Source organism: Opisthocomus hoazin, chromosome 22 (assembly GCF_030867145.1).
Source record: "Opisthocomus hoazin isolate bOpiHoa1 chromosome 22, bOpiHoa1.hap1, whole genome shotgun sequence".
Lineage (NCBI taxonomy): Eukaryota > Metazoa > Chordata > Aves > Opisthocomiformes > Opisthocomidae > Opisthocomus > Opisthocomus hoazin.
This window is the reverse complement of record NC_134435.1, coordinates 5,294,358-5,308,208: the sequence shown is the minus strand read 5'-3', so window position 1 is coordinate 5,308,208 and position 13,851 is coordinate 5,294,358. Positions and strand designations below refer to the sequence as shown.

The window sequence follows — 13,851 nt, the reverse complement described above, 5'->3', positions numbered from 1 at the left end:
TCAGGGACTCGAACGCAATGGCCAGTTTCAGCTGACTCTGCCGGCAGGCCGGAGGTCTCGACAGCACCTTGGATCCCACAGTTTCTGAGAACTCGGCAACGGGAGCGGACGAGGCCCAAATGCGAGGAGGCACGGCTGCGGAGCGGCTCCGTACTTATCGGCACCGTCCGCCCGTCCACACCCCGATAGCGCGGGGCCAGCTGGCGGGCGTTCAGCCCCCAGAGCCGGGGGGCCCGTGGGGAGACCATGCCGGGGCACCCAGCGCTGCGGCCGTGGCCAGGCTGCGGGGCGGAACATCACGTCGCACGGATGATGGCCGCACCGTAACTGCGCCCAGCGGGAGCGGCCGGGGAAAGCGGGAGCGTGCAGGCAGCAAACGCGTTGACATTTGGTCAAAACCCCCGGGGAACGCAGCGGCTTCCCCAGCTCCGCTGACAGCTCGCTTCGTTAGGGTTTAACTCGGAAGGCTGCTTCTTACTCACTGCGTGTTTGCCTTTGCGATAAAAGCTAAGTAGCACCAGGCAGACACTGTCAGTCAATTAAAAATGTTGATGTCCTGGGTTTGGCCAGGACAGGGTTAATTTTCACCGGACTCCAGGAAGGGGCACAGCCGGGGGGTGGGGGCTGACCCCACCTGGCCAAACAGAGCCCGGTGTTCCATACCCTGTGACGTCACGCGGGGTTCCGGTGGGGGGGCGGCGCGGCGGGGACTCACCGCGGCTGGGGAGCGTGCGGCGCCCGTGCGGTCCGAGAGAGAGGGTCTGTTTTTGTCGTGTTTTTGTCGTGTTTTCTCCTTATTTGTACCGTTGTTGTTCCTGTTCCCTCTGTTTGCTGTTCTGTTAAACTGCCCTTATCCCGACCCACCAGTTTCTGCCTGTTTTCTTTCCATTCTCCTCCGCACCCCGGCGGGGGGAGGAGCGGCCGCCTGGGGCTTTTGTTGCCGGCGGCAGCGGAAACCCAGACAGTTGAAAAACAGTGCTACAGAGCTGTCGGTTCAGGTTAGCACATCGGGCACGCCGGAAAGCTCCCGACCCTGCTGCTGTTCATCCGGTGTGTAAACACGACACCTCACGCGTGCCCCCACCATCAAGACTGGTGTTTAAATAACCCGGAGAAGGGCTTATGGGCTTGTTCTGTTTTCCAATAAATAGCGTTACCTCAGTTTATGAACGTTTACTGTGAGATGGCACCTCTCTCGGCAGCCCTGTGACGTGGAAGCGACGTAAAGCTTTTATTGTCAGGGAGAAAGGAGATTTTGATAGCTTAGCTTCCCCCTAGACCCCTCTGCTCCCTTACTCCCGTATCACACGAGGAGCCCGCGAACAGGCAGGGCTGGCCCTCGCTCATTGACCGGGAGACCGCACTGGGCCGGGCAGCGACCCGCGCTCCGAGCCCTCCCCTCCGCCATCTTTGCTCCCCCCCCCGGTTCCCGCCTGAGCCCGCCGCCGAGGGGCGCGGAGGCCATCTTGTGGCCGCTCCGCCCGGCGCCCGCCCCGGGAGCCCGCCCCGCCGCGTCGCCTGGCAACGGGCGGCGGAGCGGGTCCCTCCGGGGAGACGGGGCCGAGCCGAGCCCTCCTCCGGGTCGGGGTCTGCGGGGAGGAGGGAGCCGGTTCCCCGCCGTGGTCCTGGCGGGGCCGAGCGGCTCCGCTGCGCGGCCTTGCAGCCCCGGCTCTGCTCTCGCCTTCCCTCAGGCCGCAGCCTGTTCAGCCGCATCCGAAGGCCAAGGAGGAGCCTCAGAGGTGCGGGAAGGACCCTCCCGAGGCGGGCGGCAGGTGTAACTCCGCCATTACCTACGGGCGGGCGGCTGCGTACCTGCGGCTTGTCCTGTGCGGGTGGGGAGAGGCCTTGGGCTGCGAGCCTGGGGACAGAGGGGGGGAAAAGAAGGCCACAAGCGGTCACAGGTCTGTAGGAAACCAGTCCGCACCAGTTCCTCTATTCACGGAACGGTTTTGTATCCCGATAGCTTGCTAGCGGCCTGATCCATCACTTGGAAGACAGGCACTTTGTCCAGAGTCCATAAATAGATGAAGTAAATAACAATTGAGGAGCACGCTGAGGCTGAGAGGTGGAGTGGCTCCAGGTAACAAGTCCCAAACCGCAGCCTTCGTGCACAAGAACGCAGATTCGGGGTTTGGCGGAACACGGGGGTGCAGGGTGGGGGGTGCGGTGAGCCTGGCTGGCTCTGGCACAGAGCAGCGCGTGGTGACGCTTCTCTGTCTCTCAGACATTGCCAGTTAATTAGTGAAATATTAGAACTAGTTTACATTTTGCGATTGGCTAACAACATTTAATTTTGGGCTTATTTTTCCACAAAAGGCTACTGCGCTGAAAATGGGAGCGTGAGCTACAGAGTGCCAACGCGTCCCGAGAAGATCTGAGGTGGAGGTTGTGAAGCGAGGGTGACCCTCTCCGCTCCTAGAGCCCATGGTGGGCCTCACCGCAGGTGACCGTGCGGTGGACGGGCTCCCAGTGTCCCAAACTGGTGTTGTTGCAGTCCAGAAGGAGCGCGTGAATTCCTAATTCAGGAGCCGGGATGCAGATGTTAACGCCCGAACCTCCGATTTTTGTGGAACGAACTCTGGCCCTCATCAAACCGGACGTCGTCGACAAAGAAGAAGAAATAGAGGACATCATTCTCCGATCGGGATTCCTGATCGTTCAGGTAACGGGCTGCGCTCTGGAGACAATAACTGCACTTTAGAAGGCAGAACAATATTTATCTTAACTTTCAGCAGTCAAGCCGGTAGCTAAAGGCCAGCGTGTCCAAAAATCAATTGGTATTTTTCACGTCATCAATCACGGCTGCCAGATTCCCTAAGGATATATTCAGTTGGTGCATGGGATGGAACGGAACGCACCGACTGTTTCGCTGGCCACAGGAAAACACAGACTTTGTTAATTGACTCGGGTTTAGCAAACATATCTAGCAGATACGTGGGCTCTCCGAAGCACCTCTTCGGCGAGCGTATCGGTGTGGTAGCGCAGGGTTTCATACAGCACGCGGTTGCCAAGTGGCTGCTTAGAGAATTAATTTTTAATTAGATAGCTCTCGCGGTCTCCACTGTTTTTAATGTGAATAGGCTTTATGGATATTGAAATGTATTAGAAATGTTCCTTTTAAATAGGCCTTACCGAGCTTGTCCTTTTACCATTTGGCCCTGGCGTGGTGGCCACGGTGCTGTGCGCTGCAGGCAGACTCTGTGCTGCCCGAAAGGCTCTGGAGCGTGGTGTTCAGCAGCGGCCACCGGTACCCGGTCAGAAACGCGTTCTCTCGGGCCTCTGCCGCGGGGCTCTGCCTGCAGCCGCTCCAGGAGAGCCTTTGAAAAGCAGTCGGGGTGCGGGCGGAGCGCTGGGCCGCTGGCAGCGAGGGCTGCGAGGCTCCCCGGGCCGGGCCGGGCCTCCCTCCTCGCTCGCCGCCGCGTACGACCGGGCCGCGCCGCCCGCCGGGGGGCAGCCGCGGCCGCTGGGGGGCGCTGCGCCCTTGCTCTGCCGCCGGCGGCGGGAGCGGTCGGGGCCTCCCCCAGCGGTGGCCCCGCCTCCTGCCTCCTCGGCCCCGCCTCCGGCCCATTCCCCCTTGTCCCCCCCTTCATCTGCCCCAGTCGCTGCCTCCTCCTCTTTCTTCCTCCGCCTCCTCCTTCCCCTGCCTCCTCCTCCTTAGCCGGCCCCGCGGCAGCGCCCTTGGCCGTGGTGGCTGGGTCTGTGGCGGGACGGACTGGGGTTCTAGGTAGGGTTTTTTTAAGGGGTTGGTTGGTTGGTTTGTTTTCCCTGGAAATGTAGTATTTTTTAATTATTCTTCTAAATGCTCCTTTTCCACATTTGTTCGTTTTTTAATTTCCTCCCTTGCCTTTCCGGTTGTTTTATTTATACATAATCTATCAGAAAACAAGAGAAATTGGATCTGAGCTATTTTTTTTAATGTTTATAGAGTCTTCTGATGTTGCTAGTGACTTCTGGCACCGAAGTTATTAGGAATATGAATTTGTGGTACTCTCATGTTACAGAAGTTCGGGTTCAAAGAATGCACTAAAAAAAAAACCTTTCTTCTCCTTTCTTGACTGCCCTGTGCCTTCTGATAACCTCTCCATCTCGTCCTAATCCTGGGCACCTGCAGGCTGGGCAGCTATTGGGAGACTCGTAAAGCATGAGTACTGAATGCAAAGTAGAACAATTGCATAATTAACGGTGTGGGCTGAAGAGAAAATGGTTTATAAGTAGAACGTAGAGCAGCTGAGTAATTAAAGCCTGCCCTTGTAACGCTCTTCACTTTTCCTGTACGGTGCCCTGACTGTACTTTAAGTCATCCAGCAGTTATAAAATGCTGTAGTTTGTGTAGGCTAAAATCATGCCTCACTGAAATGGCCTGTTTGCTTAATTAATTTGTAAAACTCTTGGTCTTTGTTACTGTGTATCTCAGAGATGATCAGATCTGGGAGAATCAGATTAGGCTGGGAAGTTAGTCTGTATCTGTTCCGCATTTGGAGATATGACTGCAGCAGAGGACTGTAGCCTACCTGCAGTAGCAAGCTATCTTAATTAGCAAGCTTTTTTTTTTAATTCTTGTTTTGTTTTTTTTTTCTTTTACACTTTATAGAAACGGAAGCTCCAGTTAAGCCCAGAGCAATGTAGCAACTTTTATGCAGACCAGTATGGGAAAATGTTTTTTCCTAATTTAACAGCCTACATGAGTTCTGGACCTTTAGTTGCTATGGTTCTTGCCAGACATTGTGCAGTCTCATACTGGAAGGAATTGCTTGGACCATCAAACAGCATAACAGCTAGGCAAACTCACCCTCACAGGTAACTCGCTGATTCGCCTTGGTGAAGTCAGTAGCATTTTGTCATTCTCTTAATTGAGACCAGAATGCTTCTCTTTTTTTTTTTTTTAATATACAGTAGAGATACAGATTTAGAGTGGCTTCTTATCTCTTAAATTGTGCAACATACCTTTTCACCTTTGTTTTTTTAGTATGTAAAGTTCACCCATTTTATAGGGAATGCTGAGTGCATGAGCATAATTTTAGCTAGCTACTTATTATGCTTAAAGACAAAATCAAGCCAATGCCTTGTTAATTAGTCCATATATGTAGCTTTTATATGCTCTCAGACTGTAGAGACTTGGAAGGGATTTGGAGTTGCCTACCAAGCACTTATTTCTCCTGTTTTTAGCTTAAGAGCAATCTATGGGACTGATGATCTGAGGAACGCGCTTCATGGCAGTCTCACCATTTCCTCAGCAGAAAAAGAAATTCGATTTATGTTTCCAGAAGGTAAAGTGGTACAAATAACACACTGCAAATCTTTGGGTGCTTAGTGTCCTTCCCGGATTTTACTGGTCTTTGTCCAGACTCTAGATACCCTTGGATTTAGAAGAGGCTGGGTTTGTGTGCTTTATGAGAAAGTTCTTTATGTATAAGCTGGTATTTTCTGCTATGAAAGGCATACAAAAATGTATCTGGGCAGTCACTATAGTTACAGGGATTCCTTATACTTTTCAAACTCTGTGGTCTGGGAATTGGAGCAGACAAAGCTGGCAAATGAGAGGAAATGGGAAGCTATTGTGGTCCAGCATGTCTTTCTGACACCGTCAGCCCCGGGGACTGCTGTTGCCCTGAGAAGACTGACTCTCTTCTTGGGCTCAGGCTGGGTAATTCCTGTTCGACAGCAGCTGGATGCTCACGTGATAGTGCAATTCTGAAGTTAAGCGCCAGAGAAATGGGCCACAGAACCTGGAGAAACTGGGAGAGGATCCCTTGTTTGTCATGTAGCAGTTGAAAGGTGGCTTTGCTCTTTGACAGAAAGATGCAAGGGAAACTGCTAGAAAAACTCTGTTTTTGTCAACTGTATCAGTTAAATAAAAGGTGTTGCGCTTCCCTACAAACCTTACCCATCGTAAACCATGTCTCATCCTTACCCTAACAACAAAGCAGGACTTAAGGTGAGATTTTGAGAGGGCAGAAACCAGCTTCACACTGCAAGAAGGAAGTACGAAACATGGAATATATTGTTTCTCTCCTGCCCCCAAGCATCTTCAAAGATCTAGATCTTCCCCAGATGATCTGATTCCTTCCCCTTTCATAATTGGTTATAATTAGTAGGATCACCTCAGGGACATTGTAGAGGGGTTTAGGTAGTTTCTCTGCAGTTTGTTGTGGGAGAAGCTATAAAAACTATTATGTATTACTAACTTATTACGGAAAACAGCAGCTCATATATAAACAACCTTTGGAAGAATGTCTTTTTTAATGACTCTACCAGCTCCTTTCCAACACCTGTGGTTACTCTTTGCAGTGATCTTGGAGCCAATTCCAGCTGGACAAAGAGCTAGGGATTACTTGAACCTGTACGTGAAGCCTACGTTACTAGCTGGGCTCACTGCCCTGTGTAAGGAGAAGCCAGCAGATCCAATGGTACGTACAGTGTATCAGTAGCGCATTGATTAGCATTTACTTGGGTTGCTCCACAGTTCACCAGGCAAATGAATTATGATTCTTTTGAGGGAAACCTGTCTTGAATAGTGAAACTGACCTACAAAAAATTCTTCTGTCTTCTTGTAAACTCCTTCTAGTTATCAAGCTGATGCATCTTGCCCTCCTCTCGCATCTTATTCCTTTTAACCGTGGATGTCATTCAAATTACAATTCTCAGTAGAAAGACTAGAGTTAATTTCCTGTTGTGTTTGGATTTTTGTTGTTGTTGGATTTTTTTCAGTCACTAAACAAAATTAGGTTTTTTTATCTGGAAAAATATGGTAAATGTTTTTTGTATTCTTAAAGTTCAAGTCGTTCGCACTAGTATGTCTTTAAGAATACAGATAATAATCAGCGTGACAACTTACTGGCAGTTGTGGTGGATTCTACATCATTATCAAGTTTTTAATCAATATAGCATTTTTCTAAAAGATGCATCTTGGAAAAAAAGCCTGAAAAGTAGTTCAGGGGTGTCTCTGTGAGCTATGTGGTCTACATGAGGTCAGATTAAATGTTGTGTGATTGTTCCAGCTTTATAATCTCTTCACTTTATCTGTGTGTCTGGCACTGTTACCATAGAAATCTAGAAAACAGAGACGAAGGAGTCTCTTTATCCATCCCTTTGCCCAAAGGCCAGACCGATTGTATCTGACCGTTCCTAGCAAATGTTTGTCTGGCCTGTTCTATAGCGCTCCAAATGATGGAGAATCTGCAGTCTCCCTAGGCAGTCTGTTTCAGTGCTTAATTACACTTAGTTGAAAAGCTTTCGCTAAAAGTTAGCCTAAATCTCCTGTGCTCCAATTTTAAGTCCATTACTTTTTTTTCCTTTTACTGTCCCCAGAGGACACTGAAGACAATGTAATGTCTCCTTTTTCTCCCATTGCATATTGGAAGAGCATTACCATCTTTTTCCCTTTTCTTCACTAGATTAAAACCTGTTTTTTTTCTACTTACCTTACAAGTCACATTTCTCTAACTTGTTGTTTGGTTTTGCTTCCAATTAGTGTCTGCATTCTGAGCACAATTTTCTAGCCAGTGATGTAGTAACTAATAGTAACTTCATCCAGACCATGCTTTCCTTCCTTGCTTGTAAGAAAGCTGTATGAAGCAGTGTCAATAGCTTTACTAAAATGAAAACATATTTACTCCTTTTTCTCTGTCCATAACGTCTATGACCTTGTAATAGAGGGAAAATAAAGTTGATTTGATACAACTTCTTTTCAGAAATATGTTGGCTATTACTTTTTAGTTGGTTATCTGCTAGGTGACTTATAGGCACATGGATGGATTTTTTTTTTTCCTTCCCAGTATCCTTCCAGGAACGGAAGAACGGAAATTGGAGTCATTTGGCTTCCCTTCCCCCCCCACCCCCCCAATTTTGAAGATGACATCATCACCTAGAAATACTTGCTAGCAGCACAGAGGTTGTTTCAGCCAGTTCCCGAAGTAACACAGGATAAATTTAATCAGACTCAAATATTTACAAATAGTCCTTCTATTTTTGGGCTTTTTTTGTTTGGGGATTTGGGGTTTTGTTTGTTTGTTTTCTGTGTCTGTCTTGAGTTCTCACTGTTCTTCTGCTATTGCTGACTAACCCCTGAAGGTTGTCATAGTGCTCTGCTTGTTGTCTCTTTCTTTGCAAACCCATCTTTTTTTACCTGGTAATTAAAGGAGAGTGTTGCTTGCCTTGCTAGTCTACTATTCTATCAATTCTTTCACTTCACACTATGGTATGAGGTTTGTTGTGCTTAGCATTCCAGAAACTAATTGTCAACAGCCTTGTGAAGTAAATGAGGATGTGTTAAAAACTTCTCTTTAAAAGTGGAGAAATCAAGGCAAAGGGTTACTTTGCCTAAGGCCAGGCCGAGGCCCTGCCAGATGAAGTTAGGATTCACGGCATTCCTACCTCCCACATTATTGAAGTACAGTCTGTTGGAGAACTTACAAGATTCATTTCAAAAAGTAAACACGTTTTGGTTTTTAAGTTTTACGTACTATAAGGTGATCTCAGTGCAGAAGACAGGCACTTCTAATGAATGATTACTAGATAAAGTATCTGTAAGTGTTGTCAGGAGTAATATTTCATTAAGCAGTTTCATGTATAGTCTACAGCCTCATTCCAAAACAGAGTTGATGGGATTATTTGAAGTATGGCTCAAAAGTTCTTATACATACACAAAGACAGACATTGCTGGAAAAAATGTCTTCTAAAGGTCAGTGTGAATTGTTCAAAAGTGATACAAGCTGTGAAGATTTAAAAAAACACTTAGAAAAAACAGGTTATTTGTATGTCCATTTTTTTCTGAAAGGTCTTCATTTTGCAGCACAGTGGGAGGGTGTCTGTATCGGAGGTTTCAAATAATGCTTTTAATATTTTCCCATGCGCTGAATAGAAAACAATAGAAAACTGAAAATGTTTGGGTCTCTTATTCCACAGACTTGGCTTGCTGACTGGTTGATTGAACACAATCCTAATAAACCTAGGGTACAACATCAGATCACTGAGGAAGAGCATCAGGCGTGAGAAACCATCAGTGGAAACCATCTCAAGCATTCCAAGTTACACTGAAAGTGATAATATATATATATGTATCTCTTGGATTTGAAATCAATATTATCTGAAGTAAATGTTAATTGTCGTAACTACCTGCATCTTCATGGCATAAATAGACTTACACTTAACCAGGATTGAATAATTATAGTAGCTTCTCGATCGACAAAGTGAATGTAGAATTACATGATAAATTTATGGTGTCAGGTGAATAGAAAAAGACAAAATTCCCATCATGTGTGACTTAACTGCTATTTGCTTTGTTTATCTTGGTTTGGCTGTCTGGGGAGAACCAAATTATTTACACCAGTGCAGATTCCCAGATGACATCCAGCTGGCCTGTGCCTTGTGAAGCAGAGTTGTGTTTCAGCTTTTTTTTAGCAGACACAAATTCCATTATGAAGGGAGGTACTTGGATGTAACTTAGAAAACAGTTACTGGAGGCATATTAGCAACTTTAGAATTGTAATTGCTGATTACATCACCAAGCTGAGGTCACTCTGGAAGATGATTTCACTTTTGTCAGAATGTAATTTGAAAAGCTTATTTGAAGGTACATCGAGTGTATGCTTCCCATCTCAGTGGCGAAAGGCACCGTGACTATAGATCAGTCTTTGATTTCCATTAGAAGTCACAAGAAGGTGTCTCTTAGTCAAGGACTAATGCTGTCTTCCAACATTTGTTTGAAAGAATGGTACTTCACTGGAACAGCTCACCTTAAGGGTGTTTTCTGTGTTCTCCTGCTCTTAAAAGGTATGCTGCTTCCTGTTGTTTCCCTTGTATTGTTGTTCACCCTTGAACTTCAATGTGTTCTCTTTGAGAATTGCAAGAGAATGGGTTAGAGGCCATGCTGTTCAACAGGCGGTGTGTTAATCCTGCACTAACTTTTCTAAAGTAACTGGGCTGCTTTCTGGGGGGCATGGGGCTTTTTGAGTTTCTCAAGAGCTGTACTTGTGCTTTTAACTTCAAGCTTTGTATCTTATGGTTTGACTGGCTAGGCTGGAGAAAACGATGCTACTTTCACAACTCTGAAATATTAGTATGCTTGACTAATACTAAACAAATAAGCAATTTCATAATTTGTTTCATGAAAAAACTTGCTGCCCCAACTTGAGTAATTACCAGAAACATAAGTCAGTTGTCTGTAACATTAAACTTTGTTTAAGCCAATTGTTTGTCTTCTCAGTGGAATAAAACCACTATTGCCAACCCAGAGAATAAACATTTAGAAAACTGGCCCCTACAATACCGAGACCTAAAAATCTTGGGATGCTTAGGAGAAGGGGGGGAAAACAAAAAAAGCAAACCCAAACCCTCAAATATGAAGAAAACAATATGAGGTGGTTAGAAATACAGTGAACAGATCTGTTTCCAACTAATTTATTTTGCCTGTAATTATTGTCCCCATCCATGTCTGATTGCTCCAATTACAGGACGGTTGTGCTTTGTGGTTGGCTATAAGCCAAACCAAAAATTTCTTTTTTGAAGATGCCAGAAACTAAAATCCAGTGAATTCACAAGACATTTTCCTGAATTTTGTTAGTTGCTATGGCATTGGCTTACTTATTTTGATGTGATACTGCTTGACAATAAATATCTACTTTATCTAACTGCTGGAGTTTTCAGTTTTGTGTTCGTGACAGACCAGTGTTCTATTGTACCTATAAGAGATCATAACTTCCATAGAGGATATGTGGGTCCTTAAGGGCAAAAGCAGCTGAGGTTGCAAATACTACCTTTATAACCCATGCAGTATAAAGTTTCAGCTGTTCAAGTGTATGTGTATCACGGATTTATTCTCTACTGTTAGAGCTACCACCTTCAATTGCTGACTGGTGTTCACTTCCATTTTTCTGAGGGAAAGGTAGAAAGAGGTAAGATGCCTGCTTCCTTGGGTGCCATCCCCACTCGCTGTATCTGTACGCCTGGGACAAGTATCGATCCAGCAAAGCTCACAGCTGAGATCCGGAGGAACCCGCATCAGTAAGCAGGATGTGGCAGAGGGTCAGTGCTGGGAATGTGAGATGGACAGCCAGCCTGGTCCCCGGGGGGAGCTGTGACACCGCAGGAGAGGCTGCTGGAGGACGTGCTGCTTGCATTTCTTTTGGTCTTTAGGTTTTCATTTGGCCCAGAGTGGTGTAGGCTTGGCCAGTGTTGTAAATCCGTATCACAGAAAATGTAGCTTTGGAAAAAACAGATGAACTGAAAGATGCCTGACAAGGTAAAGCAACTCTGTGGGAACGAGTGACCTGTCGTCTTCCTCTGTTGAGTCAAAATAATTACCTTGCCTTTTGAGTTTTATTGGGTATTTTTAACTTTGAGGGTGTTCATTTTAGTTTTACTGCCTGAGTGCTGGAATAGAGCTATGTCCATAAAACCAGCAGTTCAGTCTGTTTCCCATAATTCTGTTTTATTCAACAGACTTTCTCCTGGAACTTTGCTTATCATATGCCTGCTACCACCTGCACTGGAAGTTATTCTTGGAACTACACAGACTGAGCTAGTCTGAAGTATATGATTGTTCAGCCTTCCTGTCTCATAAGGGATTTATTCTCTTTAAGAGCAGTTAAACTGCCAGGAACCTTGAACATACCTTAAAGGTGGCAGAAACCTCAATCCAAGCCAGTTCCTCATTGCCTACGTAAGTCAGAGCATTCCAGCATGCCAAGCTTCAGAAACAAGTCGTTGTTCAGAGCTAAGGGCTTTCATTCAGCAACATTAAGCAAAAAAAAAAAAACACCAAACCTGTTACATGGAGATTTGCAAACCCTCATTTTTCTCATGTAGGAAAAGAGGAGGGGATTTGTTTGTCTTCATTTAAGTTATTAATCTTGACTGTCCTTTACACAACAGTTGTTTAAGCAAAATTGGTACGTTGGTAACAAACTGACGGACGTTTGTCACATGGCACAGTGTGAAGGGAAGGAGCGCCTCAAACTCTTACTTTTTTCAGTGCAATGTTAGAGGGACAGATTCTATTTAAAGGCACAAGGGTTATAGTTAATTCATGAAGTTGGAGCAGTCAGATCAAGATAGGTTATTCTGGACAGTACATGTTGGTTGTTCTTGGCACTACCCAACAGTGCATCCTCTGAAAAAACTGTGACGAAAATACTGTGGTTTTTGAATTTCCTTTTTAAGAAAATCTGAAGAGTAATTATTTTTATTTTGTTGGGAAGAGAGGCTCTTTACACATCATAAAAATGTACTTGCAATTGTTTTCGCAGTACCATTTCCTTTTAGGTGCCAGTCAGTAGATCTGCTCTTGGACTAGAAATAGGACTTCAGTCCTCTCTGCTGATTACCTGCTGCTTTACTTTACTTTGCTCAAACCAGCGTGGCAATGTCGCAAGGACCATCACAGGAATCGGGTACTTTCTTGTTGTGCTGTTAGCGAAACAGAAAAACCTGCTGCGGTCCCTCCGGAGCAGCTGCCCACACCTAGAAATGTTGTGTCGTGTGGATGGGCTCCTCTGGGCCTGGAGCGTGTCAGCGGCGTGACTGATGCCTTGAGCCTCCTTGGGAGGATGCCCATCAAATTATTGTTATGCTGCCTCCCACCAAGTGATCCTGGAGATGCTGCCGTAAGCTCAGGGGAGAGCCTGTTGTTGGTCTTGTGAGCCCGAAACGGGGCATTGTTGTGAGATGAAGCAGCCGGTGGGAGAAGGCGGCAGCTTGCAGACAGCTGGGTGAATGATACTGTAGTAATGATAACACTGACGGATTAAGAATTCTCTTCAGTTTACTGCTTGTGAGCGTTTTGCAGCTGAGGGAGGTGATGCTTTCACACAAAGCACTTCACGTCGTGGCGTGCTGGGTATGCTTACATTTGTCTTGTGTGGCATCGTGTTTTGTCCCCTGAGAACGCCTGGCTCACTCTTGCTTAGCTGCGGCACTCTTCTGAAGCACGGTTATTTAACAAAAAAAAAGAGGTACTAGTACCATATATGAAACTTTTTTAGCATCGTATTAACTTTATTTAAGTCTTCTCACTTCTCACCTGGCGTCTCGGAGTCAGCTGGATGGGTCTTCTGTGTTACCAGAGAGAATTGCGAAAGGCAGTTGGGTGCAGTCTGCGAGCCCTGAACTGCCGGGGTGAGCAATCCCAGACGAACTCACCCGAAGTTCCAGGGAATTCTTGTGTGCAAGAGCCTAATTTGGCTCTAAATATGGTTGGCTTTAGTAAACTACTCTGCAAACCACCCATGCTTCTCTATAATCTATTTATAGTCAACACCTAAGCTCTCATTTCCTTGCGAGGAGGCAGTTGGTTTTTGTTACATTTCCAGCATCTGCACCGATTGTCAGGTTAGGAAATTTTGCACTTCCAAAAGCAACATCTTACTGCTATGCTGGCTATCGGTTCTTATCTCTTTTAGGTGCTGTAAAGTTTTTTTTCTTACTGGGTGGCATTCCTGTTGCAGTGTGAATGACGGCAATGTTTTGTACGTATTTAGTTCTGTGTCAGGCCTCATCTCTCTATGTGAGAAAATTCCCAGGAGCATTTAACGTACGCGTGCGGATAAATCTCCTGCATGCCCCATAAAGCACTTTACTATGGGCCAATATAAAGCAGTCATTACAGGGTGATGTTTAAACTTCTGAGATTAACACAGTCTTTCAATTGCACTTACTTATTTTTATAATGTGTAATTTAGCAACTGAACCGTGAAAAGTTATGGTGTAGCAAGGTCTTCTTAAAAACAGTGGTTCCCACTGTGCTTTCAGTTTTCTTCGTCGTAAATCCGGAGCAATTTCATTCTCTTAGTTAAAAGAAAGAAGGAGAATCGGATCGTTTCTGGGAGCTGCTCAGCTGGTACATGACACATGCAT

General features: G+C 45.9%; 1 protein-coding gene across 2 annotated transcripts; it reads left to right on the top strand.

The window, feature by feature from the left end:
- Positions 1–670: 670 nt before the first annotated feature.
- Positions 671–10,628, top strand: NME5 (NME/NM23 family member 5). 2 transcript variants are annotated; one of them, XM_075441682.1, is made up of 6 exons: positions 671–759; positions 2,317–2,662; positions 4,592–4,797; positions 5,167–5,267; positions 6,289–6,407; positions 8,905–10,628. In XM_075441682.1, the coding sequence occupies exons 2-6, from the start codon at positions 2,534–2,536 to the stop codon at positions 8,989–8,991; spliced, it is 642 nt and encodes a 213-aa protein (XP_075297797.1). In that variant the 5' UTR covers positions 671–759; positions 2,317–2,533; the 3' UTR covers positions 8,992–10,628. The 2 variants fall into 2 exon arrangements, with proteins under 2 accessions (XP_075297797.1, XP_075297796.1); XM_075441681.1 differs by lacking the exon at positions 8,905–10,628 and adding an exon at positions 7,776–8,409.
- The last annotated feature ends 3,223 nt before the right edge of the window (positions 10,629–13,851 follow it).

What these genes read in the sequence shown, in the direction of transcription:
- NME5 (XM_075441681.1), top strand. Translation starts at nt 2,534, where the DNA reads ATGCAGATGTTAACGCCCGAACCTCCGATTTTTGTGGAACGAACTCTG. An exon ending in CGGGATTCCTGATCGTTCAG is followed by an intron (nt 2,663 to 4,591) that starts GTAACGGGCTGC and finishes TACACTTTATAG; the next exon opens with AAACGGAAGCTCCAGTTAAG. An exon ending in TCGATTTATGTTTCCAGAAG is followed by an intron (nt 5,268 to 6,288) that starts GTAAAGTGGTAC and finishes TACTCTTTGCAG; the next exon opens with TGATCTTGGAGCCAATTCCA.